At 40.3% G+C, this 26,232-nt stretch overlaps 1 protein-coding gene and 1 pseudogene across 2 annotated transcripts in view; both read right to left on the bottom strand.

Moving 5' to 3' along the window:
- Positions 1-26,232, bottom strand: part of PTPN9 (protein tyrosine phosphatase non-receptor type 9) — a 104,518-nt gene that overhangs the window by 6,142 nt on the left and 72,144 nt on the right. For both annotated transcript variants that reach the window (XM_037833352.1, XM_037833351.1), the window contains 2 exons: positions 22,512-22,605; positions 18,561-18,627 (listed from right to left, as the gene is read on the bottom strand). In XM_037833352.1, the coding sequence (XP_037689280.1) occupies positions 18,561-18,627; positions 22,512-22,605 (161 nt within the window). The remainder of the gene's footprint in view (positions 1-18,560; positions 18,628-22,511; positions 22,606-26,232) is intronic.
- Positions 398-16,529, bottom strand: LOC119530898 (annotated as a pseudogene).

The raw sequence follows: 26,232 nt of genomic DNA, 5'->3' as shown, positions 1-26,232 counted from the left end.
GTGGCCCTGCCCATTCAGCATGGGGCCTTGATTAGTTTACTAGAGCCCTATAACAGCTCAAACAGGACACAGCCAAGAGGGACACTTTGAAGAATGCACAGGAGCTGAGAAAGGAGCTGCAGATGAGAGAGAGATTGAAAACGGCTGTTGAAATTAGACTCTTGCTCTGGAGTAGCTAAGAGAGGACAAATGCCCCAAGAGCAATGGAGAGTGATATTTTGAAGAGGAGCTGTGGCCTAGAGAGGAACGTCCTGGGAGAAAGCCATTTTGAAACCAGAACTTGGAGCAGATACCAGCCATGTGCCTTCCCAGCTAACAGAGGTTTTCCGGATGCCATTGGCCATCCTCCAGTGAAGGTACCCAACTGTTGATGCATTACCTTGGACATTTTATGGCCTTAAGACTGTAACTGTATAACCAAATAAACCCCCTTTTATAAAAGCCAGTCCTTTTCTGGTGTTTTGCAAAAGGGCAGCATTAGCGAACCAGAACAAGTGATATATCTTCTTTGACTTTTTCTCTGACCATGGTGGTCCTTGTAGGGTTCCCTCTCCTCTGAGCTCTTGATGGCACAGCTGGATCCAAACAGTTTAACTGTTGAATTTTATAGTCTTCTATCAGTCATTTTACTTTGTGGGCATTAATCATGTCTCAGCAAACATGGTCCTGAGGGTAAGGGCCATGTTGTCAAGTTCTCCTTTTACAGTTCAGAATCTACAGAAGGCTGGGCATTCAGCAGAACTTTGAAGATATTTGTGAGCAAACAATTCCCTTTCAACCCAGAGAATAAGAATGCAGGATAATTCCTTGTACTTTTCCAGTGCTTTCTCCAGTCCGCTTTCAGGGCAGGGCAGTAAACCAAGGGTTGATTTTGGCCCAGAAATCACCTGGGCTTCACTACCATTTTTTGCTAAAGATCTTTTAGCAAGCCCTAACTTTTTTTTTTTTTTTTTTACCTTTCACTTCAGTGTTTTACTGATACCAGCATTGGGGACACATGAGGCACATGGACTCCAGCTCCACTCCCTAGAAGCCATCCACAAGATTTTCCTTGTAGACGTTGTCACTTTAGACAATCTGGGTCCTCTGATCCCAATGGCAACCCTTAGGGCTATTCTGGACAGCGAGGGAGCCCCAGACAGACTTGCCAGTGGCGGCATCCAACATGGGCTGTTTGCGGGCAACACTGACTTTGAGCTAGACAGACTCCACCTGGGTTCCACTGATCTGCTATGGCCTGATCTGCTGACTCCATCTTTTCATAGGTAATGAATGCACAGTTTCTGGATGGGTCCATGGAGAGGTCAATGATGTTTCCAAAGGGGGAGAAGGCCCCACAGAGGAGGGTGGGTGTCATAGCTTCTCCATACACACAGAGAGCATTCCCCTTTCGGGGAGCCCAGTGTTCAGGGAACGAGTTCGACTGTGGAAAGGGCCCTCTCAGTCTTGCTCCCTGTCTCGCTCTCAACTTCAGTCCTGCTCCCGGTCTCAATCCCACTCCCGCTCTGTGTCTCGGTCCCAGTTCTGCTCATGACTGCGCTCCCGGCTGCAGCTTCGAGGAGGGGAAGCTGAAGAGCGGGTGCTACCATGTTCTTCATAGCCCCAGTCGAAGCTTCATGGGGGGCCATCCCCAGACCCTGGGCCCTCTGTTTCTTCCCCATCAGGACCCAGATCTCATACAGAGATTTTCTCTGGGGACATCAGTAACTCTTGTACATCATCGTCAGCAAATATGCTCCTCTGGAATGGCTGAAAAGTAGGGACTGGGCCCTTCTCGGGGTCCTTTAACTTCCCCTCTAAGGTTCAAGAACATTTGAAGCCCGAGTTCTTGGTCTCGGCCTTGATGACACTGATGGCTCCTGAATTCACCAGCTGCTTTGCCTGCTCTGTTGCTATGGCTGTGTCCACCATAGGTTGATCCGACAGTGAGCATCTGACACCACCTTGGGTAGCTGTGCTGCTGCTACTTTGCTTCTTTCTTTTTCTTGAGTTTGTTGAATTTCTTCTGCAGAGCCTCCTCCTTCTCTCTCAGTCTGGGGGGTATCACCAACACAGTGGCTTCTGGGGTGGGCTGGAACTGGGGACCCAAGGTCTCAGGCGGTGCCTGCGCCAGCCCCTAACATTTTATGAAGTGGACACCACCAAAGCATGTGAGGTCTTAGAAAGAAGCTAAATATCCAATGAGAGAGGATTAGTTAAATTATGGCATTTCCATAATTTTCACTCTCTCCCAATGACTCCCCTATATTTTTTCTTAATTTTTTTTTAATTGCAGCAGCTATAGGCTTACAGAAAAATAATAAGAAAGTACAGAGTTCCCATGTACACACACTTACCCTGTCACTGCAGTTGCCCCTATTATAAATATTTTGCATTAGTGTGGTACCTTTGTTACAACTGACATTTCCATAATTCAAACAGTCCATAAAGATGATGCTGTAAGTTCTGAATTTTCTGCTACAAAAAAGTATTTACAAGATACCATTAAATGAAAAAAGGTAATGTATATAAATGCCCATTTTTAAAGTACTTTATATATCTATATTTACATGTAGACATAGAAAAAGGTCTAAGAAAAGATGCTATGAAATGTTAATATTATCTCTAGGTCTGAGTGATTTTTCTCTTCCTTTTCTAAATTTTCTACAATGGACATGCTTTAAGAAGATATTAAGAACATCATTTCCCCATCCCTAACTCCCAACCTAGTACTCATCCCACTATCCTGCATCACAGCAACTTTCACACACTTTATTTTCCACATTTAAACCACTGGCAAAATTGGGGGTTGATGAGCAGTCAAAGCACCTGGTAAGCCAGTTATCACTCAGACCAGACAGAGAAGGGCCATAACTTCCTAAAAGGCACAAGAAAGGAGACTGGAAGGGAAAGCTGCACTCCCCAGATTAGATCTTTTAATAGTAGACTTCTTTGAAGAAACAAAGTCAGAGGTTTATGCTGACATAGATGAGACAATCCAATGAGCTGGTCTGCAAGGACTTCCAAACCAAACAGACATGGGTTCAAATTCTGGCTCTGCCAATTGCTAGCTGTGTGATCCAAGGTCACTTAACCTCCTTGGGCTTCAGTTTGCTCATTTATAAAATAAAGAGTAATAAAACTTGCCTTTCAGAGTTTCTTTCAGGATTAGATAGAGATAATATACTTGATACCTAATAAGTGCTCTCAATAGATTGATATTATTAGCAGAAACATTCTATGAATAAAAATCAGAATCCTGAAGAAAGGCAAAGAGTTTAGCCAGGCAAATCAATCAAGCTTTCTTGACATCACAGTCCACCCCCTCACTCTCCATCTCCAGCTTTGACTGCATCTGTAGTTATACTTCATCTTCTGGTCCTGATAGAATTCGGAAGACTTTTTTTTTTTTTTCCTTTTTTCTTAAATAATATTTTTTATTGTAAAATATCTACATAGAAGGGATAACTTTCTAAGTGCAATTTAACTAGTAGTTAGCAAATTTCAAAGAATATTATAGGTTACAGTTCCACAGCTTCAATTATTTCCTTATTATGAAATATATATACAAAAAGGTAAAATCTTTCAAAGTATGATTTAACAATAGATATACAGGAAGTTTCCAAAGTTGCTATGGGTTATAGTACCATAGTTTCAGTTATTTTCTTATCGTAAAATATATATACAAAAAGGTGATAGCTTTCAAGTTACAATTTAACAAGTAGCTATAGAACAATTTCCAAGGAATGCTATGTGTTACAGTTCCACCATTTCAATTCTTTCCTTCTAGCTATCCTAATACACTAGCAACCAAGAAAAAGAAAATTATATAAAGAGTCAGTATTCGTAATCCTTTGTTAAATTCCATCTTGTCTGTTGCTACCCCTTCCCCTAGTTTTATCACTTTCCCCAATCTTCAGGGATGTCTAGCCAGTGACCACCCTAACCTGTATATGTTGAAAAGGGGTGTCAACTTTATGAGCAAAGGGAACACATCTGGTTGATGTTCTTGAACGGGCTATTGCCTCTGGGTTTTGGGACTTAACTGGCATAGGAGATCTCTGAAGGATTTAAGTTTCTGAAGAACAAACTTAGTGAGTGAAACTTTTATAGAGTCACAGATAGGGATCTGGGTATTCTTTAAGGTTTTTGGGGACACTATTGACTTGGGCTTACCATATTGTGGTCATTTGGCATATCTAGCTGAAACCTGCATATGAGTAAGCTCCAGGACACCCTCTTGACTCTATCTGAATTCTCTTAGCCACTGAAACCTTATTTTGTTGCCTTTCTTTCCCCCCTTTTGGTCAAAAAGGCATTCTCAAAACCTCAATGCCAGTGTCAGGCTCATTCCCGGAATCCATGTCCCATGTTGCCAGGAAGGCTCATTCATCTGCAGGTTCTGTCCCATGTCAGGGGGAGGGTGATGAATTTATTTGCAGAGTTAGGCTTAGAGAGAGAAAGTCCACATTTGAGCAACAAAAGAGGTTCTCCGAAGGTGACCCCTGGGCATAATTATAGACGGGCTTAGCCTTCCCTTGACAACCATAAGTTTCACCAGAGCAAGCCTCAATATTGAGGGTCTGACTTATAAAAGTAGGGGGGATTCCTAAGTTCACATAGCACATGTTATATGCACAATCCATCCATATCTCACATTATCATCACTTAGTTGTACAATCCGCATCACCCTCCATTTTAAACAATTATCATGCCCAAAATATCTCATAACTCTTGTCAGCCCTTAATTATTTCTTCCTACTATCTGTGCAATACTAGTATGGTATTCCTATTAATTATAGTCCCTAGTATGCAATATGTAGATTTTTTCCATATACCCTTCTGTTGTCCACTCTCTGTGCTAGTGTCCTATCTTAGAAGTATATCATGCAAGCTCCTATCTATGTTTGTGGTGCTAATCCATAGGAAACATGCCTTTAAACAATCTCTTTCATTCCTATTCACCTTCAATACAGCTCTGATACTTATAATCCCATTAACAAACAACTGTCACCCCTATCCATTACCGTATCTTTGAATTCACCATCATTAACACATCTCAACATATTGGATTATAATCCCCCCTCACTAGCTACTGTCTATCACTAGGTCCCCAATATTCTATATTATGAGATTGATTTTACATTGTTCAGAGAGCTCATAAAAGTGATAATACAATATCTCTCCTTTTGTGTCTGACTTATTTCACCCAGAATTAAATGTTCAAGGTTCATCCACGTTGCCATATGTTTTAAGACCTTGTTGCCTCTCACTGCTGCATAGTATTCCATCTTATGTATATACCACATTTTGTTTATCCACTCGTCTGTTGAAGGACACTTGGATTGCTTCCATCTCTCGGCAATGCTGAACAATGCTGCTATCGATATCGGTGTACAAATGTCTGTTCATGTCACTGGCTTCAAATGTTCTGGATTTATACCGAGAAGTGGAATTGCCGGATAAGTAGGGTAACTCAATATCTAATTTTCTGAGAAATCGCCAAACTGTCTTCCAGAGTGGCTGTACCATTTTACAGTCCCACCAGCAATGAATAAGAGTTCCAATTTCTCCATATCCTCTCCAGCATTTGTAGTTTCCTGTTTGTTTGATGGCAGCCATTCTTATTGGTGTGAGATGATATCTCATTGTGGTCTTGATTTGCATCTCCCTAATAGCTAGGGAAGCTGAACATTTTTTCATGGGTTTTTAGTGATTTGTATTTCCTCTTCGGAGCAGTGTCTTTTCATATCTTTTGCCCATTTTATATTTGTACTGTGTGCCAGTTTGAATGCATTATGCCCCCCCAAACGCCATTATCTTTGATGTAATCTTGTGTGGGCAGACCTATCAGTGTTAATTAGATTGTAATTCTTTGAGTGTTTCCACGGAGATGTGCCCCACCCAACTGTGGGTGATGAGTCTGATTGGATAATTTCCATGGAGGTCTTACCCCCCATTCAGGGTGGATCTAAATTAAATCACTGGAGCCATATAAATGAGCTGGCAAAAAGAAGGGACTCATGCAGCTGAGAGTGACATTTTGAAGAGGAGCTACAGCCAAGAGGGACACTTTGAAGAATGCACTGGAACTGAGAGAGGAGCTTCAGCTTACACAGACATTTTGGAGATGGAAAAGCAACTAAGAGTGACATTTTTGAGGTACTGCAGCCTAGAGAGGAACGTCCTGGGAGAAAGCCATTCTGAAACCAGAACTTTGGAGCAGACGCCAGCCACGTGCCTTCTCAGCTAACAGAGGTTATCTGGACACCATTGGCCATCCTCCAGTGAAGGTAGCTGATTGCTGATGACTTACCTTGGATACTTTATGGCCTTCAGACTATAACTGCATAACCAAATAAACCCCCTTTATAAAAGCCAATCAATTTCTGGTGTTTTGCATTCCAGCAGTATTAGCAAACTAGAACATACTATTAATGTTGAACTGTAGGATTCCTTTATATATGCAAGACATCAGTCTCTTATCAGATACATGGTGTGCCAGTTTGAATGTATTATGTCCTCCCAAATGCCATTATCTTTGATGTAATCTTGTGTGGGCAGACGTTCAGTGTTGATTAGATTGTAATTCTTTGAGTGTTCCCATGGAGATTCGCCCCACCCAACTGTGGATGATGACTCTGATTGGATAATTTCCATGGAGGTGTTGGATAATTGTTGGATGATTTCCATTCAGGGTGGGTCTGAATTAAATTACTGGAGCACTATATAAGATCAGACAGAAGGAGCAAGCTGCTATAGCCGAGAGGGACACTGAAGAATGCACTGGAACTGAGAAAGGAGCTTTAGCTCACAGAGACATTTTGGAGATGGCCTTCGAAAGCAGACTTTTGCTCCAGAGAAACTAAAAGAGGACAAATGCCCCAAGAGCAACTAAGAGTGACATTTTTGAGGAGCTGAAGCCTAGAGAGGAACGTCCTGGGAGAAAGCCATTTTGAAACCAGAACTTGGAGCAGACACTGGCCACTTGCCTTCCCAGCTAACAGAAGTTTTCCAGAGGCCATCGGTCATCCTCCAGTGAAGGTATCTGTTGTTGATGTGTTGCCTTGGACACTTTATGGCCTTAAGTCTGTAACTGTGTAACCAAATAAACCACGTTTTATAAAAGCCAATCCATTTCTGGTGTTTTGCATTCTGGCAGCTTTAGCAAACTACTAGAACACATGGTTTCTAAATATTTTCTCCCATTGCGCTGGCTGCCTCTTAGCCTTTTTGACAAATTCCTTTGAGATACAGAAGCTTTTCATTTTGAGTTCTCATTTATCTACTTTTTCTTTTGTTGCCTGTGCTTTGAATATAAGGTCTAAGAAGCAACCTCTCAATACTAGGTCTTGAAGATGTTTCTCTACATATCTTCTAGGACTTTTATGGTACTGTCTCTTGTATTGAGGTCTTTGATCCACTTTGAATTAATTTTTGGATAGGGTGTGAGGTAGGGATCCTCTTTCATTCTTTTTCTTATGGCTATCCAATTCTCCCAGCCCCATTTGTTGAAGAGACTGCTCTGTCCCAGGTTCAGTGGATTTGGGGTCTTATCAAAAATCAGTTGACCATATATCTGGGGGTCTATTTACAAACTCCCAGTTTGATTCCATTGATCAATATGTCTATCTTTATGCCAATACCATGCTATTTTAACCAGTGTAGCTTTATATTAGGCTTCAAAGTTTGGAAGTGTAAGTCCTCCCACTTCTTTCTTTTTTAGTATGTTTCTGGCAATTCGAGGCCCCTTTCCCTTCCAAATAAACTTGATAACTAGCTTTTCCAAGTCTGCAAAGTAGGTTGCTGGAATCTGGATTGGAATTGCATTGAATCTGTAGATCAGTTTGAGAAGAACTGACAACGTTTAGTCTTCCTATCCATGAGCATGGAATATTTTTCCACCTATTTAGGCCCTTTTTTATTTCTTTTAGTAAATTTTTGTAATTTGCTATACAGAGGTATTTTACATCCTTGGTTAGGTTTATTCCTAGGGATTTGATTTTTTTAGTTGCTATTGTGAATGGATTTTTTTTTAATTGCCTCTTCAGTTAGGTCATTACTAGTATATAAGAACATTACTGACTTATGTGCATTAATCTTATGTCCCATCACTCTGCTAAATTTATTAGCGCAAGTAGCTTTGTAAGTCGAATTCTTAGGATTTTTCAAATGTAAGATCCTATCTGCAAATAATGACAGTTTTACTTCTTCCTTTCCAATTTGGATACCTTTTATATCTTTGTCTTGTCAAATTGCTCTGCCTAGAACTTCTAGCACAATGTAGAATAATAAGAGGTCACCCTGGGCATCCTTGTCTCATTCCCAATTGTTCTGGTTAGCAATTGCTGCCATTATGCAAAATACCAGAAAATGGATTGACTTTTATAAAGGGGATTTATTTGGTTACACAGGTACAGTCTTAAGGCCATAAAGTGTCTAAGGTAAGGCATCAACAACAGATACCTTCACTGGAGAAAGGCTGCTAGTGTCTGGAAAACCTCTGTTAACTGGGAAAGCATGTGGCTGCCATTCATCCACTTGCTCCCAGGTTGTGTTTCAAGATGGCATTCTCCAAATGTTGCTCTTGGAGCGTTTTTTCCTCTCTTAGTTGCAGTTCTTCCAAAATGTCACTTTCAGTCTATCAGCTCGTTTATATGGCTCCAGTAATTTAAGTCAAACCTACTCCAAATGGGCAGGGTAACACCTCCATGGAAATTATTCAATCAAAGATCTTGCCCACAGTTGACTGAGTCACATCTCCATGGAAACACTCAAATCAATAGGTTCCAACCTAATCGGCACTAATACGTGTGCCCACACAAGAGTGCATCAAAGAACATGGAGTTTTGGGGGACATAATACATCCAAACTGGCACACCAATCTTAGGGGGAGGGCTTTCAGTCTCTCACTGCTGAGTACTATGCTGGTTGTGGGTTTTTCATATATGTACTTTATCATACTGAAGTTTCCTTCAATTCCTACCTTTCGAAGTGTTTTTTATCAAAAAGGGATACTGAATTTTGTCAAATGCTTTTTCAGCATCTATCAAGATAATCATTTGATTTTTCCCTTTTGATTTGTTTATGTGTTCAACTACATTAATTGATTTTCTTATGTTGAACCACCCTTGCATGCCACGAGAACCCCACGTGGTCGTTGTACCAGTTTGTATATATTATGTCCCCCAGAAAAAGCCATATTCTTTGATGCAATCTTGTGAGGCAGACATATTAGTGGGGATTAAGTTGGAACACTTGGATTAGGTTGTTTCCATGGAAATGTGCCCCACCCAACTGTGGTTGATAACCCTGATTGGATAATTTCCACGGAGGTGTGGCCCTGCCCATTCAGTATGGGCCTTGATTAGTTTACTGCAGCACTATATAAGCTCAGACAGAAGGAGCGAGCTTGCTAAAGCCAAAAGGGACATTTTGAAGAAAGCACAGGAGCTGAAAGAGGAGCTACAGAGGAGAGACAGCTTGAAGACAAGCGTGTGAAAGCAGACTTTGCTATGAGAAGCTAAGAGAGGAAATACCCCAAGAGCAACTAAGAGTGACATTTTTGAGGAACTGCAGCCTAGTGAGGAACATCCTGGGAAAAAGCCATTTTGAAACCAGAACTTGGAGCAGACGCCAGCCACTTGCCTTCCCGGCTAACAGAGGTTTTCTGGACACCACTGGCCATCCTCCAGTGAAGGTACCCACTTGTTGAAGTCTTACCTTGGACACTATATGGACTTAAGATTGTAACTTTATAACCAAATAAACCCCCTTTATAAAAGCTGATCCATTTCTGGTGTTTTGCATTCTGGCAGCATTAGCAAACTAGAACAGTCATGGTGTAGAATTCTTTTAATGTGCCTTTGGATTCGATTTGCAAGTATTTTGTTTAGGATTTTCGCATTCATATTCATTAGGGAGATTGGCCTATAGTTTTCCTTTATCGTAGTGTCTTTATCTGGTTTTGGTATCAGAGTGATATTAGCTTCATAAAATGAGTTACGTAGTGTTCGTTTTTCTTCAATTTTTTGAAAGAGTTTGAGTAGGAATGGTGTCAATTCTTTCTGGAAAGTTTGGAAAAATTCCTCTGTGAAGCCATCTGTCCCTGGGCTTTTACTTGGAGGTAGATTTTGATGACTGATTGGATCTCTTGCTTGTGACTGATTTGTTGAGGTCTTCTATTTCTTCTTGGGTCAGTCTAGGTTGTTCATGTGTTTCCAGGAAATTGCCCATTTCCTCTGAATTGCTTGGTTTGTTGGCATATAGTTGTTCATAGTATCCTCTTATGATTTTTTTTATTTCTTCATGATCTGTAGTAATTATGCCCTTCTCATTTCTAATTCTGTTTATTTGGGTCCTCTCTCATTTTTACTTTGTCAGTCTAGCTAAGGCTCTGTCATATTGTTAATCTTCTCAAGAACCAACTTCTGGTTTTTATTTATTCTCTCAACTGTTTTTGTTGTTGGTGTTGTTGTTGTTGTTCTCATAGCTCATTTATTTCTGCTTCAATCTTTGTTATTGCTTTCATCTACTTGCTTTAAGGTTAGTTTGCTGATCATTCTCTAGCCTCTTCAATTGTTCAATTAGGTCTTTCGTTTTAGTGCTTTCTTGCTTTTTGATTTGTGCATTTAGAGCTTATAAATTATTTTCCTTCAGCACCACCTTTGCTGCATCCCATAGTGTTTTGATATGTTGTGTTCTGATTTTCATTTGTCTCTAGATATTACCAAATTCTCTTGCAATTTCTTCTTTGACCCCACTGGTTTGTTTAGGACTGTGTTGTTTAACCTCCGTATATTTGTGAAAGATCTGTTTCTTTGGTGGTTGATTTCTAGTTGCATTCCATTGTGGGTCACAGAATGTGGCTTTGAATAATTATCTTTTTAAATTTATTAAGACTTGTTTTTTGTGCCTCAGCATATGATCCATCCTGGAAAACGGTTCCATAGGCACTAGAGAAGAACGTATATAGCTGGTACTCTGGATGTAAGGATCTATATATGTCTGTTAAGTCTAATTCATTTATCATATTGTTTAGGTTCTCAATTTTGTTATTGGTCCTGTATCTAGTTTGTTCTAGGCTATAGAAGAGAGTGGTTATGGAAGTCTCCCACTTTAACTGTAGAGGTGGTCTATTGCTCCTTTCAGTTTTGCAATGTTTGTCTCATGTATTTTAGGCTCCTTGATTGGGTGCATAAACATTTATAATTGTTATTTCTTTTTGGTAAATTATCCCTTTGATTAAACATATAGCGTTCCTTCTTTATCTCTTATGACATCTTTGCATTTAAAGTCTATTTTGCTCGACATTACTGTAGCTACCTCAGCTTTCTTTTGATTGCAGTTTGCATAGAAATATTTTTCCATCCTTTCATTTTAGTCTCTTTGTGTCACAGGGTCTGAGTCTCTTGTAAACAGCATATCGGCTGTGGTCATATTTTTAAATCCCATTCTCACAGTCTGTATCTTTAGTTGAGAGTTTATATCTCCATTCACATTCAAAGTTAATACTGTGAAGGGAGCTTCTGAACCAGCCATCTTATACTTGGTTTTAGTTGTTAGATCTTTGTTATTCCCTCTCTCTTTTTTCCCTTTAAGTTACCCTTACTATTCACTCTTCAGTTCTGTGCTCTTCTCCAGACCTCTCTCTCCATTCTTTTTTTCTCAGCTGGTAGAGCTCCCTTTCCTATTTCTTGCAGGGCAGGTCTCTTGTTAACAAATTCTCGCAGCATTTGTCTGTGAAAATTTTAAACTCTCCCTCAATTTTGAAGGAGAGCGTTGCTGTATAAAGAATACTTGCCTGGCAATTATTCTTTTCAGAATCTGAAATATGTCATACCACTGCCTTCTCGCCTCCATGTTGCCCACTGAGTAGTCAGTACTTAGTCTTATGTTGCTTCCCTTGTATGTGGTGAACTGCTTCTCTTTTGCTGCTTTCAGAAGTTTCTCCTTCTCTCCAGCATTTGACAATCTAATCAGCATATGTCTCATAGTAGGTTTATTTGGATTTATTCTATTTGGAGTTTGTTGGGCATCTTTGATTTGCATATTTATATCATTTAGAGGGTTTGGGAAGTTTTCCTCAACTATGTCTCGAAACACTCTTCCTAGCCCTTTATCCTTCTCATTTTGGGACACCAATGATTATTATATTTGTTCGCTTCATATTGTCTGTAATTTCTCTGAGATCCATTTCAAATTTTTCAGTTTTTTTTCCCATTTGTTCTTTTGTGTGCTCACATTTAATTACTCTGTCCTTCAGTTCATTTATCCTTTCTTCTGCCTCTTCAGATCTATTGTATGTCTCTAGTATATTTCTGAGCCACAGTGTCTTTTGTTTCCATAAGGTCTGCTATTTTTTTATTTCCTCTTTCAAATTTTTCTTTATGCTCTTATAGAGTCTTCTTGATTTCCTTTATGTCTTTAGCCATCTCATTGAAGTTGTTTTAGAGATTTGTTTGTAGTTCTTTAATTAACTGCTCCAAATTTTGTGTCTCTTCCGGCTTTTTAATTTGTTCAATTGGCTTGTCCATATCTTCTAGATCCTTCAAGTGCTTTGTAATTTTCTGTTGGCTTCAAGGCATTTGCTTGTCTTGATAGAGTTATTTTGAAAAGTGCAGAATTATTTGAGGATTTATGTATAATTTGTAAAGGTATAGCTTGCTAGAGTGCCGTTTCCCAAACCTACCAGCAGGTGGTGCTCTTGTGGTACAACTTGCTGGGGTGCAGTTTCTCTAACCTACTAGCAGGTGGTGATCTTGTGTAGGTCTTCCCCAACCTTCTCTTGTGTGGTGGGTGAAGTCCAAACTGGGTGGGGAACTAATCAGTGCACCCATTCTCCATGTACACTGAGGAATGACTGTCCTGGGGCTGCAACATGGGCACTGAACAGGTAGGTAGGGAGTCCAATCGAGGGCACCCTGAAGATGCAACATGTGCCCTGCCAGTCCACTCCCTGCCTGCCATCTGCCTGCAAGTCTCTGGGGTGTGGAAGGGGATTCTGATTCTCAGTATGTCACCTCTCCCTTCCTTGCTTCTCCCCACTGCACCCCGCGGACTTCTGTGGGGAGAGAGGAAACGCTGCCTGCTGCCTGCTGGGTTCCCTCATGGGAGCCCCCAGCTGTCTGTCTGACTGTTGAGGATCACCGCCCCCGCCCCCCAGCAAACTGTCAAGGTAGGTGCATGGGAGTGGAGAGCTGCTGCTCACTCCCTTGCTCAGCAGTTTTGTTGCTGACAGCCAGGAGGCGGTCTGACAGGAACACACTCACCATGACCCTCAAGCCACCGTCTCTCATCCATTTTTATTGGTGTCCCCTCCATGTACTGTGGGGGACCTTTTCTGGCCAGTCACACCCCCAAACCACGATCCCTGGTGTCCTCTGGCCCCTTTCTAGTTATTTTCATGGAGAAGAAGCCTGTTCAACCTCACCTAGTCCATCATCTCCCCAGAAGTCCTCTTTGCTGAAGCCTTCTACAGGTAAGCAGTGCTTTGCTCAAGAAATACTCTCTCTAACACTCCTGGAAGTTTATTTTCCTGGATGGGGCCTCCAGAGCCCAGCCTAAGGAATTCATTCCCTGCTTAATTAGCAACCAAAATAATATTAATTAAGCTTAATTTGGCTTAATTAGAGGCCAAAAAGTGCCCTCTCCTTTAAACCTGGAGAAGGAGAATTCTGAGGCCTCTTAAAGTCATGGTAAGGCCGCTGTCCTCAATGAAGTCCATAATCTCAGACTGATCACTTCATATCCTATACCTCTCAAAAATCATTCCAGATGGGTCTGTTGTTTCTTTTTCAGGCCTCAAAAGGACTCCTTTTGGAGAGATTGATCCATACCAGGGGTAAAAATAAAACCTCTGACCACCAGACAAATTGACAAGATACCAGGAATCTAAAGGCTCTTTTCCACTTCCTTTTTTTCCCTCAACTTTTATTTTGAAAAATTTCAAACCTACAAAAAGTTGAAAGAATAGTATAATGTGCCCACATATTCTTTAGCTAAAAAACTGTGATTTTTAGCTATCATTTTGCAATATCTGCCTCACTCTACACACACACACACACACGTCTTTTTTACTGAACCAGTTAAAGGTAGAGTTGCAGAGGTTATAACATTTCATCCCTAAATACTTGAAGGTGTATTAGGAGAACAGGAACATTATTCCATATAACAATACCATCATCACACCCAAGCAATTAAACATTGATACAACAGTATTATCTAATACACAATCTCCAATTGTCTCAACAGTTCGTTCCTTAGTTTTTTTTTCCTCCTGATTGAGGATCCAATAAAGGATCATACACTGCATTTTGTTATCTTGCCTTTTTGGTCTCCTCTAATCTGGAATAGTTCCCTATCTTTTTTGTTTTTTTTTTTTAATATTTCATGGAATCATCTATGAAAAGTCCTGGCAAATTTTCTTGTAGTATGTCCCACAATCTGGATTTATCTGGTTTGTTTCCTTATGATTAGACTAGATTTAAAAACTGGCAATGTATGACATGAATGATCTGGGCAGTTCCATTGCAACATTAGGAAGCGTATAATGTCTATTGTCCCATTATTGGTGACACCAAGTGTTTCAGTTTGCTAAAGCTGCTGGAATGCAATATACCAGAAATTGATTGCCTTTTACAATGGGGATTTATTAACTTACAATTTACAGTTCTTAGATTGTGAAAATCTCCCAATTAAGGCATCAACAGGATGATACCTGGACACTGAAGACAGGCTGCCGGCATCTGGGACACCTCTGTCACATGGGAAGGTACGTGGCTGGCGTCTGCTAATCCTTTGCTGCCAGGTTTCATTGCTTTCAGCTTCTGGTCTCAGTGGCTTCTTCTGTGGGTCCTCTCACTGCTTCTCTGGGGTTTTTCTCTTGAAGCTCTCTGGGCTTTTTCTGTCCTTTATCCTCTCATAAAGGACTCCAATAAAAGGATTAAGACCCACCTTGAATGGGCTGGGTCACATCCCAATTGAAATAACCTAACCAAAAGGTCCCACCCGCAACAGATCTGCACCCACAGGAATGGATTAAAAGAACATAGCCTTTTCTGGGGTACGTAACAGCTTCAAACTACCACCCTCTGGAAAATACATTCATTCCAATACAACATCCCAAAGGCTTAAATCATTTCAGTAAAACGTTAAGTACAAAGTCTCATCAAAATCAGTTACAAGTGTGGTCTGTCCTAGGGCAAATTTACCCTCCAGCTGTGGAACTGTGAAACTTAGAACAAGTTACCTGCTTCCAATATACAAAGGAGGGACATAGAGTGAAATTTTCAGAGTGAAAATTTCCATTTCCATAGTGTGCCAGTTTGGATATATTGTGTCCCCCCAAAAGTCATATTCTTTAATACAATCTTGTGGGGGCAGACATATTAGTGTTGATTAGGTTGCAATCTTTTGATTGTTTCCATGGAGATGTGACTCCATCAACTATGGGTGAAATGTTTGATTAAATTATTTCCATGGAGATATGGACCTCACCCATTCAGGGTGGGTCTTGATTTAATCTTTGGAGTCCTATAAAAGAACTCACAGACAGACGGAGCTCAGAGTAGCTGGGGGGAGGGGGGACATTTTGGAAAGAAGCAATAGCTGACACTGACACTGACACTTGGAGATGCTTGGAGATGTTTGGAGATGCTAGCCCAGAGCTTGCTCCAGAGAAGCTAAGAGAGGACCCCAATGCTTAGATGCACAGAAGCTGAAGAAGGTAAGAGAGATCCAGAAACATTTTGGAGAAAGCCATTTTGAAACACAACCTGGGAGCAAAGGAACAGCAGATGCCAGCCATGGGCCTTCCCAACTGACAGGTGTTCCAGATGCCATTGGCCATTTTTCAGTGAAGTGGTATTAGCTTCTTAATGCCTTAGTTTAGACATTTTACGGCCTCAGAACTGTAAATTTGTAACTTAATAAATCCCCTTTATAAAAGCCAATCCATTTCTGGTATTTTGCATAAAGGCAGCATTAGCAAACCGGAACACACAGGGAGAAAATGGAAGGAAAACAGGGGTCACCAGACCCAAACAGTTCCAAAAACCTGCAGGGCATACTTCATTAGACTTCTAGGTCTAAAAGTCATCCAGAGAATTACATTTTATCCTCTGGGGCTTCAGACCCCACCCTTTCCAAGGGCTTATGCAGCGGCTCTGCACTCTCCAAACACTGGGGTGAGGACTCCAACATCTCCAAATGTTGGGGAGATGGCCAAGCTATTGGCTCCACCCTTTCCAAACATGGGCTGAACTCTAGGCCCCTCCCTCTTCAAGCATCAGGGTGGCAGCCAGACTCTCCCCAATCTCTGGGGCACAGACTTAACCCCCTCAGAACAGTGGGATGGTGGCCAGGCTCTCCCCAATCCACAGGCAATGTGCTACACCCTCTCTGAAGCCTGGGGTGGTAACACTCTTCCTGAACAACATGGCAGAAAGCCTGCCCTCTGCAAACTCCAGGGCAAACTCACCCTTTCCACATACACGGATGGGTCTGCTCTCGTGGCCTGAGATGTCTTTGCTCCAGACCTCTGCTTCCATGGTTCTTCCTTTGAAGTCATTTTTCCTTCAACCTATCCCTCTTCTGTCCTCTTTAGTCCATGTTGGCAGTGGTTTCGTTCATGCAGATCTCACAAAAAATTTCGTTGGTTTTGCATGCAGCACACAGGGGTCCCAACCCTCAGATAATAGACTTTTCACAGATCCTTTCTGTATAACTCCATCTCCAATCCTGACTTGCACTGAAATGACTGGCTGGTTCTATGTTCTGTTAAATCCTCACATGGGGCACTATTCTCCGGGGACTCATTTTCTGGTATAACCCCAAATTTTCCAAACCATCAATTTCTGGTTTCTTTGTAACTAAGAGTTCAGTTCTCAAGATTATCCCTTTCCTCTCATATTTTACTATAAGCTGCAAGGAGAAGCCAGCCTACACTTACAACATTTGAGTTGGAAATGTCTTCGGCTAAATATTCCCTCTCGTCACTTTCAAATTCTGCCTTCCATCTGACATCAGGACTCAATTTTGCCAAATTCTCTGCCACTTTAAAACAAGGATCACCTTTCTTCCAGTTTGCAATGACATATTCATCATTTCTATCTAAGGTCTCATCGGATGTACGTTTAGTGTTCATATTTCTACCAACAGTCTCATCAAAGCAATCTATGCCTTTTCTATCAAGCATCTCACAACAATTCTTCCAGAATCTTCCTCTTACCCATTTATAAAGCCGTTCCAGCATTTTTGGCCTTTGCAAACTCAGCACTACCCCCGCTCTCCTGATACCAAAATCTGTTTCGGTTGCTAAAGCTGCCAGAATGCAATATACCAGAAATGGATTGGCTTTTACAATGAGGATTTATTAACTTATAATTTACAGTTCTTAGGCCATGAAAATGTTCCAATTAAGGCATCAACAGGATGATACCTGGACTCCAAAGACAAGCAACTGGCATTTGGGACACCTCTGTCACATGGGAAGGCACATGGCCAGCGTCTGCTGGTCCTTTGCTGCCAGGTCTGCTTGCTTTCAGGTTCTGGTCCCAGTGGCTTCCTCTGTAGGTCCTTTCTTTGCTTCTCCAGGGCTTTTCTCTCTAAGCTCTCTGGGATTTTTCTGTTCTTTATCCTCTCATAAAGGACTCTAGTAAAAGGATTAAGACCCACCTTGAATGGGCTGGGTCACATCTCAGTTGAAATAACCTAACCAAAAGGTCCCAGCCACAATAGGTCTGCACCCACAGGAATGAATTAAAAGAACATGGCCTTTTCTGGGGTACATAACAGCTCCAAACTACCACACCAAGTTTAATCACTTGGTTAAGGTGATATCTGCCAGATCTCTCATTGGCCATGCTCTGCAAAGGTCAAAGGGCCGCAAGCCCATATGGTAGGACCACTGTGTTCTCCAGTGTTGTGATTTCTTCTCTTCCTCTTTGGAGAAGAAGACCTGGTATTCTCCTTCAGATGAGAAGAGGTCAGGTCAGGAAGGGCATAGAAGCCCATAGAAGCATTTATAGAAACTCAACCGGAAAGCCTCTTAGAATCCAGTACTTCATTGTCAGACCTAGCACAGATTGTCCATGTCAGAAAACTGCTGGTTATGCTCAGTGACAGTAAGGGGGCAGCAAAGACCTCTAGGAAAGGAACATCCATTCCTGGATTGAACACAGGAGTTGTTTGAGGAAGAGGGAGAGAGTGCAGAGAAGACAGCTTCCAGATTTTATATTATATGTCCCACTGCCATTCCTGGCCTCCTACACTGGCCAGTGAGTTCTAATGCCCTACTCACTTGTACTGGCAATACTAAGACAAAATCCAAAAACTTGAAGGCAGCATGTTGTGTGTCTAAATCTCCAGTTTATCCTATGCAATGAATTTCCAGGCACATGTGATACAGAAACCCTGTACTTTTCAGCTACCTTCCTCAATAATTCCCAATCCTTACAAAATACCAGGATCTAGTGGCTACATCACCACCTCAAGTTACCATTTCTTTTATAAATTATGCCATCATCCAGTGAAAGAAATTCCAGGCATAAAACCAATTTGTGAGGGGCAGACCAGCTTACCTTGTGTACCAATGTAAGCATTCTTCTGTTTGTAACCATCCATGAAACTGGCATTAATGTAATCTGTCTAAAGATAAAAATAGGAGACATCATCGTACCTGCATGGAATTGTACCTGCATGGAATACATCATTTGGGTGGGAAAATTATGTATTGGGTAAATATAACTCAAGGTGGGGATAATCTCTTCTTGTCAGGCAGAAAGTGAGGAGTGAAAGGGTCAGTTGAAAACCTGACTTCAACAAATGGTGCTGGGTCAACTATGTATCCATAGGCAGAAAATGAAGTTGGTCCCTTCCCTCAAAACATATGCAAAATTAACTCAAAATGGATCACAGGCCTAAATGTAAGAGCTAAAACTATAAAAGTCTTTAAACAAAATATATGAGTAAATCTTTGTGACCCTGTTAGGCAAAGCTGTCTTAGATATGACACCAAAAGCATAAGCACCGTAAGAAAAAATACAAACATATGACAACATGGATGAACCTTGAAGACATAATGCTGAGTGAAATAAGCCAGACACAAAAAGAGAGATATTGTATGTTACCACTAATGTGAACTCTGTGAAAAATGTAAAATAAGTGTTTTATATTATAGAATGTAGGGGACCTAGAGATAGACAGCAACTAGTGAAGGGGGAACAATAGTCTAACAAGAACAGGTAAGTTATTGAGGGTAACCTTAATGATATGTGAATGCTCAGGAATGACTATGGTTGGTTAATTTTCTTGAGGTATGGCAGGAACATGTTGGAAGCAATGTAGTTATTTTAGATTATCTGTTTTTCTTATTCCTTTGTTTTGTTTGAAAAGTTTTTTAATTTTTGATAAATAAGGTTTAAAAAAGAAAAAATACTTAAATTGGACTTCATCAAAATAAAAACTTTTGTGCTTCAAAGGACACCACAAAGAAAGTGAAAAAGCAACCCCCAAAATGGGAGAAAATATTTATAAAGCATATAGCTGATAAGGACTTGTACATAGAATATTTAAAAAAACACCTCAATACAGACAAGCCAATATAAAAACAGGCAAAGGATCTGAATAGACATTTCTCCAAAGAAGATACACAAATGGGCAAGAAACACATGAAACGATGCTCAACATCATTAGCCATCATGGAAATATAGCCACACTGAGATGCCGCTTCACACCCACTAGGATGGCTATAATCAAAGACATAATAACAAGTAATGGCAAAGATATGGAGAAACTGGAGCCCTCTTATGCTGCTAGTGGGAATGTAAAATGATGTAACACTTTGGACAACCTTCTGGCAGTTCCTCAAAGGGTTAAACACAGAATTGCCACATGACAAACAATTCTACTACTAGGCATTCCCCAGACAACTGAAAACCTATGTCCATACAAAAAACTGTACGAATATTCATATCAGCATTATTCATAATAGCCAAAAAGTAGAAAAAACCCACACGTCTATCAGCTGATGAATGGGTAAATAAAATGTGGTATGTGCATAACAATGGAATATGATTCTGCAATAAGAAGGAATGATGTTCTAATGCATGCTACAACATGGACGTACTTTGGAAACATGATGCTAAGTGAAAGAGGCCAGAGACAAAAGGCTACATATTGTGGGATTCCACTTACGTTCACAGTGACTATCCACTGGGTTCCCTCATGTGGCAAATAGTATGAATCGTCAATACCCCACAGCCACACTCAGAAGACATTTTCACCTCATGGTCAAAACTATGTTACTTGGATATGTGTTTATTAGCCAGTCAGTTTACTGACTTATCAGTCCACTAATTATTTAGTCAAGAGTTTCCTGCTCTTCTCTCCTCCCACAGCAGACAGTACTGACCTCTTACTACTAATGTTCTACTGTGACATGGACAACCTCTTTGAGCTACCTGACTACCCACCTGCAGCAGACCCACAAGTTAAAGCTTTACTCACTCCCAGCCACAGCAGCGCCCTCCCATGGTCAGTCAAAGCCCATCTTCTGCTCAGCCCAGCAACCTCAAGCGGCATACCCACCCAGGACCCAGGAGAAGGCATAGCAAAGTACACTGAATTTACCTGCTATGTGCCAGTCAACACTACTATGATAAGTAAGTAACTTATAAGCTATGATCCCAGGAGCTATCTTCATACTTTAAAAAGAAATGTCACCTCTTTAAAGAAGACTTATCATTTCTTTATAACTAAAGATATCAGCTTTTCAGCATCCTTGACTCTGAGAGCACTGAGAGTTAAAATCAGCAATTTCAGAAGAATCATCAAAAATTAAAACTGAAAATGACCTCAGAGATAAAGTTTAGATTTGGGGCAAATTGAAACAGCAGGGATAACCAAGTACAGTATGTTACGGACCATGTTCAATAGAAACTGTGACTAATAGCTCTAAAATTCCAGGAGCAAATCTGGTGAACAATTTACCACTAAACCGGAATCCTCCATTTACTGTGGAAATTAATACTCTGCCAATGTTTGCAGTAATGAGAGAGACTACAACTCAGGTGATGACAGATTAACTACAGGGTGACAAGAATAGTCTCTTGGTACACTGGGATTTACTCATTCATTCCAATATTTACTGAGTGCCTGATACATGACAGGCACTGTTCCAGATATAAGACACAGAGCAGTACACAAACAGATAAAAACAGATATCCCTGATTCCACAGCCCCACCTGAACCATTATACTCCCCTCTTTCAGAGCATATCCTGTGGTGATCTCAGTAATATTGATGATTTTGCCCATAACCAGCCAGACCCTTAGCCAATGTTCCTGCAGGAAAACCCTCCATAAGGGTCCTAAATAGGACTGTGAATTCAGTTAAGATGCTTGAAACAGTGGGATCAAGAGAGTTTGAAACCATGATCCTAGGGTCCCAACCTACGTACCATGCATACCCAAATACGAGGTAATAATTTTTCTAAAAATTATCCCCCAGGAAGAGAAAAATAACCTTTTATAACAAGTGCCTCTACCATGTGTCATGTTAAAGGGGTAATTTTTAAATTATTTTACTTTGAATAACACCCTCAATCAATACTGTTTTCTTAATGGTTATACAGTTCACCAGACAGAATTGGTGTATCAGAAGGAAAAAGAAGAAATTTAACACCTATTTAGTCATAGATCTCAAAATTCCAAGTATTGGATGTCGCTGTAAACAAGTTATATTAAAGAGCACTTTATAAAGGAATAAGTGAATGATCATGTTATAGTAGATGCATGAAATGCAGGATGAATGAAAAGAAACAACTGTCCTAATGTTATACTGATAGATTTTTATGGTTTAAGATAAATTTTCCAGTGAACATTCCTTGCACTTAAAAGGAAATAAAGATGATGAACTCTGGAAAACTGAATTAGAGCAACTCAAAAAGTGGTTCCAATGATGACAAAGATACTGATGTTAAAGGAGCGTGTGAAGAGTTTGAATAAAATTTTCACTAAATGTCTATATCAATATATAACATGTGATTTTTAGTATGTAAAGAAATAATCAAATCAATACATCCAGTATTATAGTCATTTGACCACTTCATCTCTATCTGTATACATTTACATATACAATAGCTATCCAAAATTTTTTTCAGATCTTGTAGATGGAAAAATTAGAGGTCATTATAATCAGACCTGCCTTATATTGATGCATATACAGTCACAAACTGAGTTGGACTATACGGCCATGATTTCGTAACAAAAGACTAAGAAATAACTTGACATGTATTGAACACTAACAACATGCCAGACCTTGGGCTATCAGCATTTGCATAAAGTAAGTTGACTTAGGTGTTTAGGAACTGCCTATGGTCATAGACGAGTACACAGTAAAAGTGGAACTCAAACCTTGTCTTTCTTGCTTCAGAGTTTATGCTCTTTCTACGACAATATTAGTAAGTTTCACTTTGGAATAGGCTTAAATTTTCCTCATTGGTCCTGAAAAGATGGCATTTTTCTGTCTACCTGAGTGTGGCCACTTCGTTTTGTCAGCTTCACTCTAGTCTGGTCCAGGCAGGGTACATCCCCATAGCGATTCTTCTCTAGGTTTCCTGGAGACCTGAAGGAAATGAAACAACATGCTAGAATAAAGAAAAATTGGGGATAGTGTTTATGTACCAAGTCTGGTAGTGCAAAGGTGGGAGTCGAATACCGCTGGGGGTGGAGACATGAGAGCTCTTCTCTCTCTGGTCTATATAGTTCCATATCACTTAAGTTTTTTTTTTTTTCAGGACAGAACTGAGTCCCATTTGATCACTGCTGTGTTTTTTTGTGCCACAGAGGTCAAGGACCGGCCCAGAGTTATGTAGAGAGGGCCCTACTTGGGCCCAGTCAAGGTCGGGGACATAAGATTTAGAACTTTGCTATAAATACATGTTTGTTGAGTAGGGGGAGACAGAAGGCAGAGATGGTGCTGTACACAGCTGGTAGAAGCTTGGAAGCTGGATGCCTCAAAGACAGTCTCCCAGCAGGGCAGGCTGGCAGCATTTGAGGGCCTGTTAACATTTGGTTGGTGGTCGAAAGCCAGCAGAGGGTCCTGTCCAGGGCAGGTGGGCCCAGCACCTTGGAGGCTCCTGGTCTGAGGTTCCCGGGTGGCAGTAGCGGTAGCACCTGGGCTCAGCCCACATTGTTCAGGGCCTTATGGGCAAACTCGGGCAGCAAGAAGGCCAGCCAGTGCACGTCCAAGTTGTAGTATTTCAGATGCTACCCAGGCATAATGATTCACCGTCAGAAATCCCACACCTTCAAAGGCAAGGTGAGGTATAGGGCTAAAAACAGCAGAGTAAGTGAAAATCTATATGATTAATAAGACTCTCTGTTCCATTCCCCTGACCCGTCCCACCCTCATATCTGGCTTGGTTGGACTTACACCAGGCAAGAACTAGAGAATTTTTCTCTGGAGAAAGTGAATAGCCCAAGATAAAAAAATTCTGTCAATTGAGGTATACCACCAACAAGGTTAGACTGCTATCTGATCATGCTAATTTGAAGCTCATTCATGCAAACAGCAGTTCCAAACAGCTTTTAAGGGTCTTATTCCTAAGTGTGAATTAGCAGCCAAGGATCTCCAGATCAACTCAAATACACAGGGAAAAAAGCACAAAAGAGAGCCAATAAGAGAAAATGACTTCTAAAAGGAAGAAAAGAGAAGACACTCTATAAAAAAAACAAAAATAGTATGCTATGAAAAAGGAAAAATCAGAGAAGGCTCTTGGAAATTAAAAATGATATCTGAAATGTGGCCCTCTCTCTAACTGAGCCATCTCGACAGGTGAACTCGCTGCCCTCCCCCCTACGTGGGACCCGACTCCCAGGGGTGTAAATCTCCCTGGCAATGCAGAGTATGACTCCCAGGGATGAATGTGGACTCGGCATCGTGGGACTGAGAGTATCTTCTTGACCAAAAGGGGGATGCAAAATGAGACGAAATAGTTTCAGTGGCTGAGAGATTCCAAATGGTGTCAAGAGGTCACTCTGGTGGAAATTCTTACGCACTATATAGATAACACCTCTTAGGCTTTAATATATTGGAATAGCTAGAAGTAAATACCTGAAACTACCAAACTCCAACCCAGCAGTCTGGACTCCTGAAGACAATTATATAATAATGTAGATTACAAGGGGTGACAGTGTGATTGTGAAGACCTTGTGGATCACACCCCCTTTATCTAGTGTATGGATGAGTGGAGGAATGGGGATAAAAACTAAAGGACAAATGGGGTGGGATGGGGGGATGATTTGGGTGTTCTTTTTTCACTTTTATTTTTTATTCTTGTTCTGGTTCTTTCTGATGTAAGGAAAATGTTCAGAGATAGATTATGGTGATGAACGCATAACTATGTTATCATACTGTGGACAGTGGATTGTATGTATATCATGGATGATTGTATGGTGTGTGAATGTATTTCAATAAAACTGAATTTAATAAAAAAAATGACATCTGAAAAAGAATTTGAATAGACGAGATAAAAGAAAAAGTTGAAGAAATTTCCCAGAACATAAAATAAAAAGCCAAAGTAATGAAAAATAAGAGAAAAGTTAAGAAATCAAGATTCAACAAACCACAATCTGGGCACCTGTTTTTGTAAATAAAGTTTTATTGGTTTTATTGGAACACAGCCACCCCATTCACTTATGTATCATCTATGGCTGCTGTCATACTGTAATGGCAGAGTTGAATACTTGCAACAGAGACTGTAAGGACCATAAACGTAAAAGATTTACTATCTTGCCCTTTAGGGAAAATTGTCAACTCCTGAGCTGGGAGATTCAACCAGACTGAAAGGAATTCCACTGAGAGAAATGACATAATGCAAGAAAAGAAACTATGAAAATAAAATGTAAAAACATTTCCTAGAATTGAAGAACACAAGTCTTCAGATGAAAAGAATCCATCAAGCACCCAACACAATGAAAATATGACCCATACCAAAGCACATCATTGTGAAATTTTTAAACAAAAAGTTAAAGAGACTAGCTAAAAGTGTCCAGAGAAGGAAAAACAAATACCAGAGCATTTACAAAGGTTTGAGTAAATGCTCAAAGTAAGAATGACGTAACATTGAACTATTCAGTAACACCTCTAGCAATCAGAAGGGCATTGCATTAAAAATTCTAAGATAAAAATTATTTCCAACCAAGAATTCTATGCTCTAGGAAAATGAAATATAAGTAAAGAAAGAAGAAAATATGGCACCCAGGAAACAGGATCCAATAAAAGAACAAGGAATGCGCAAGTCTTAGAATGAAAGAAGAGGAGCAGGCCTAGAGAACAAATAACCATGGGCTGGACTGGAGCAAAAGACCAAAGAGTTCTGGAAGTAAGGTGTCCAGGGAAAAAATGGAATCAATTAATTATCTGATATATTTGACCAGTTGGAAAATAAAAATGATAGTCTAAATAAATGTGATAAAGCATATGGAAAAAAAAAGGATAGGTACATAGAAAACTAAAGAAAATGGAAAAATTAGGTAAACTTGAAAAGAAACAAAACATGAAAGTCATGAAATGTAATATATTTGATCATTTCACAGAATTCCACTTAGCTCTGTAGTTAAAAATATATATAGATATACATAGAGATATATATATACACAAATAATAATACAAATACTGACTACTAAGTAAATAAAAAACAGTGACATAAAATAGTCAACCAGGAAGTGGAGATATAACAGCTAACTGCTTCCAGCTAGACATCCCAAATGGCCACAGTATGCCATGCCCTTACCAAAAGTAGTCCCCAAATACCTAGGTCCCTACCTAGATTCTATAAAAGATTCACTCACTAAGTTTTCTCTCTCAGAAACTTAAATCCACCAGAGTGTTCCTATGCCAGACAAGTCCTAAAACCCAAAGGCAACAGCCTCTTTAAGAACAACAATCAGATGCAACCCCCTTCCCCATGCTGTTGACACCCCCTTTCAATATGAACAAGTTGGGGTGCTCACTGCCTAGACACCCCTGGAAATGGAGAAATGGATTAAGGGGTGGCAACAAACAAGATAAGATTTAACAAAGGTCTATGACTACTAAAACTTTATATAAACATATACATATATTTTTAGATGCTGGGGTGTTGGAATAGCTGGAAGGAGGTAAATGACATGGTGGAACTGTAACCTACAACATCCTTTGAAATTTGCTGTATGACTACTCATTGAATTGAAAGTCTTTACCTTTCTA

This window comes from Choloepus didactylus, chromosome 4, assembly GCF_015220235.1.
Source record: "Choloepus didactylus isolate mChoDid1 chromosome 4, mChoDid1.pri, whole genome shotgun sequence".
NCBI classification, from domain to species: domain Eukaryota; kingdom Metazoa; phylum Chordata; class Mammalia; order Pilosa; family Megalonychidae; genus Choloepus; species Choloepus didactylus.
The sequence above is the reverse complement of the archived record's forward strand: the minus strand, read 5'-3'. Positions and strand labels throughout refer to the sequence as shown.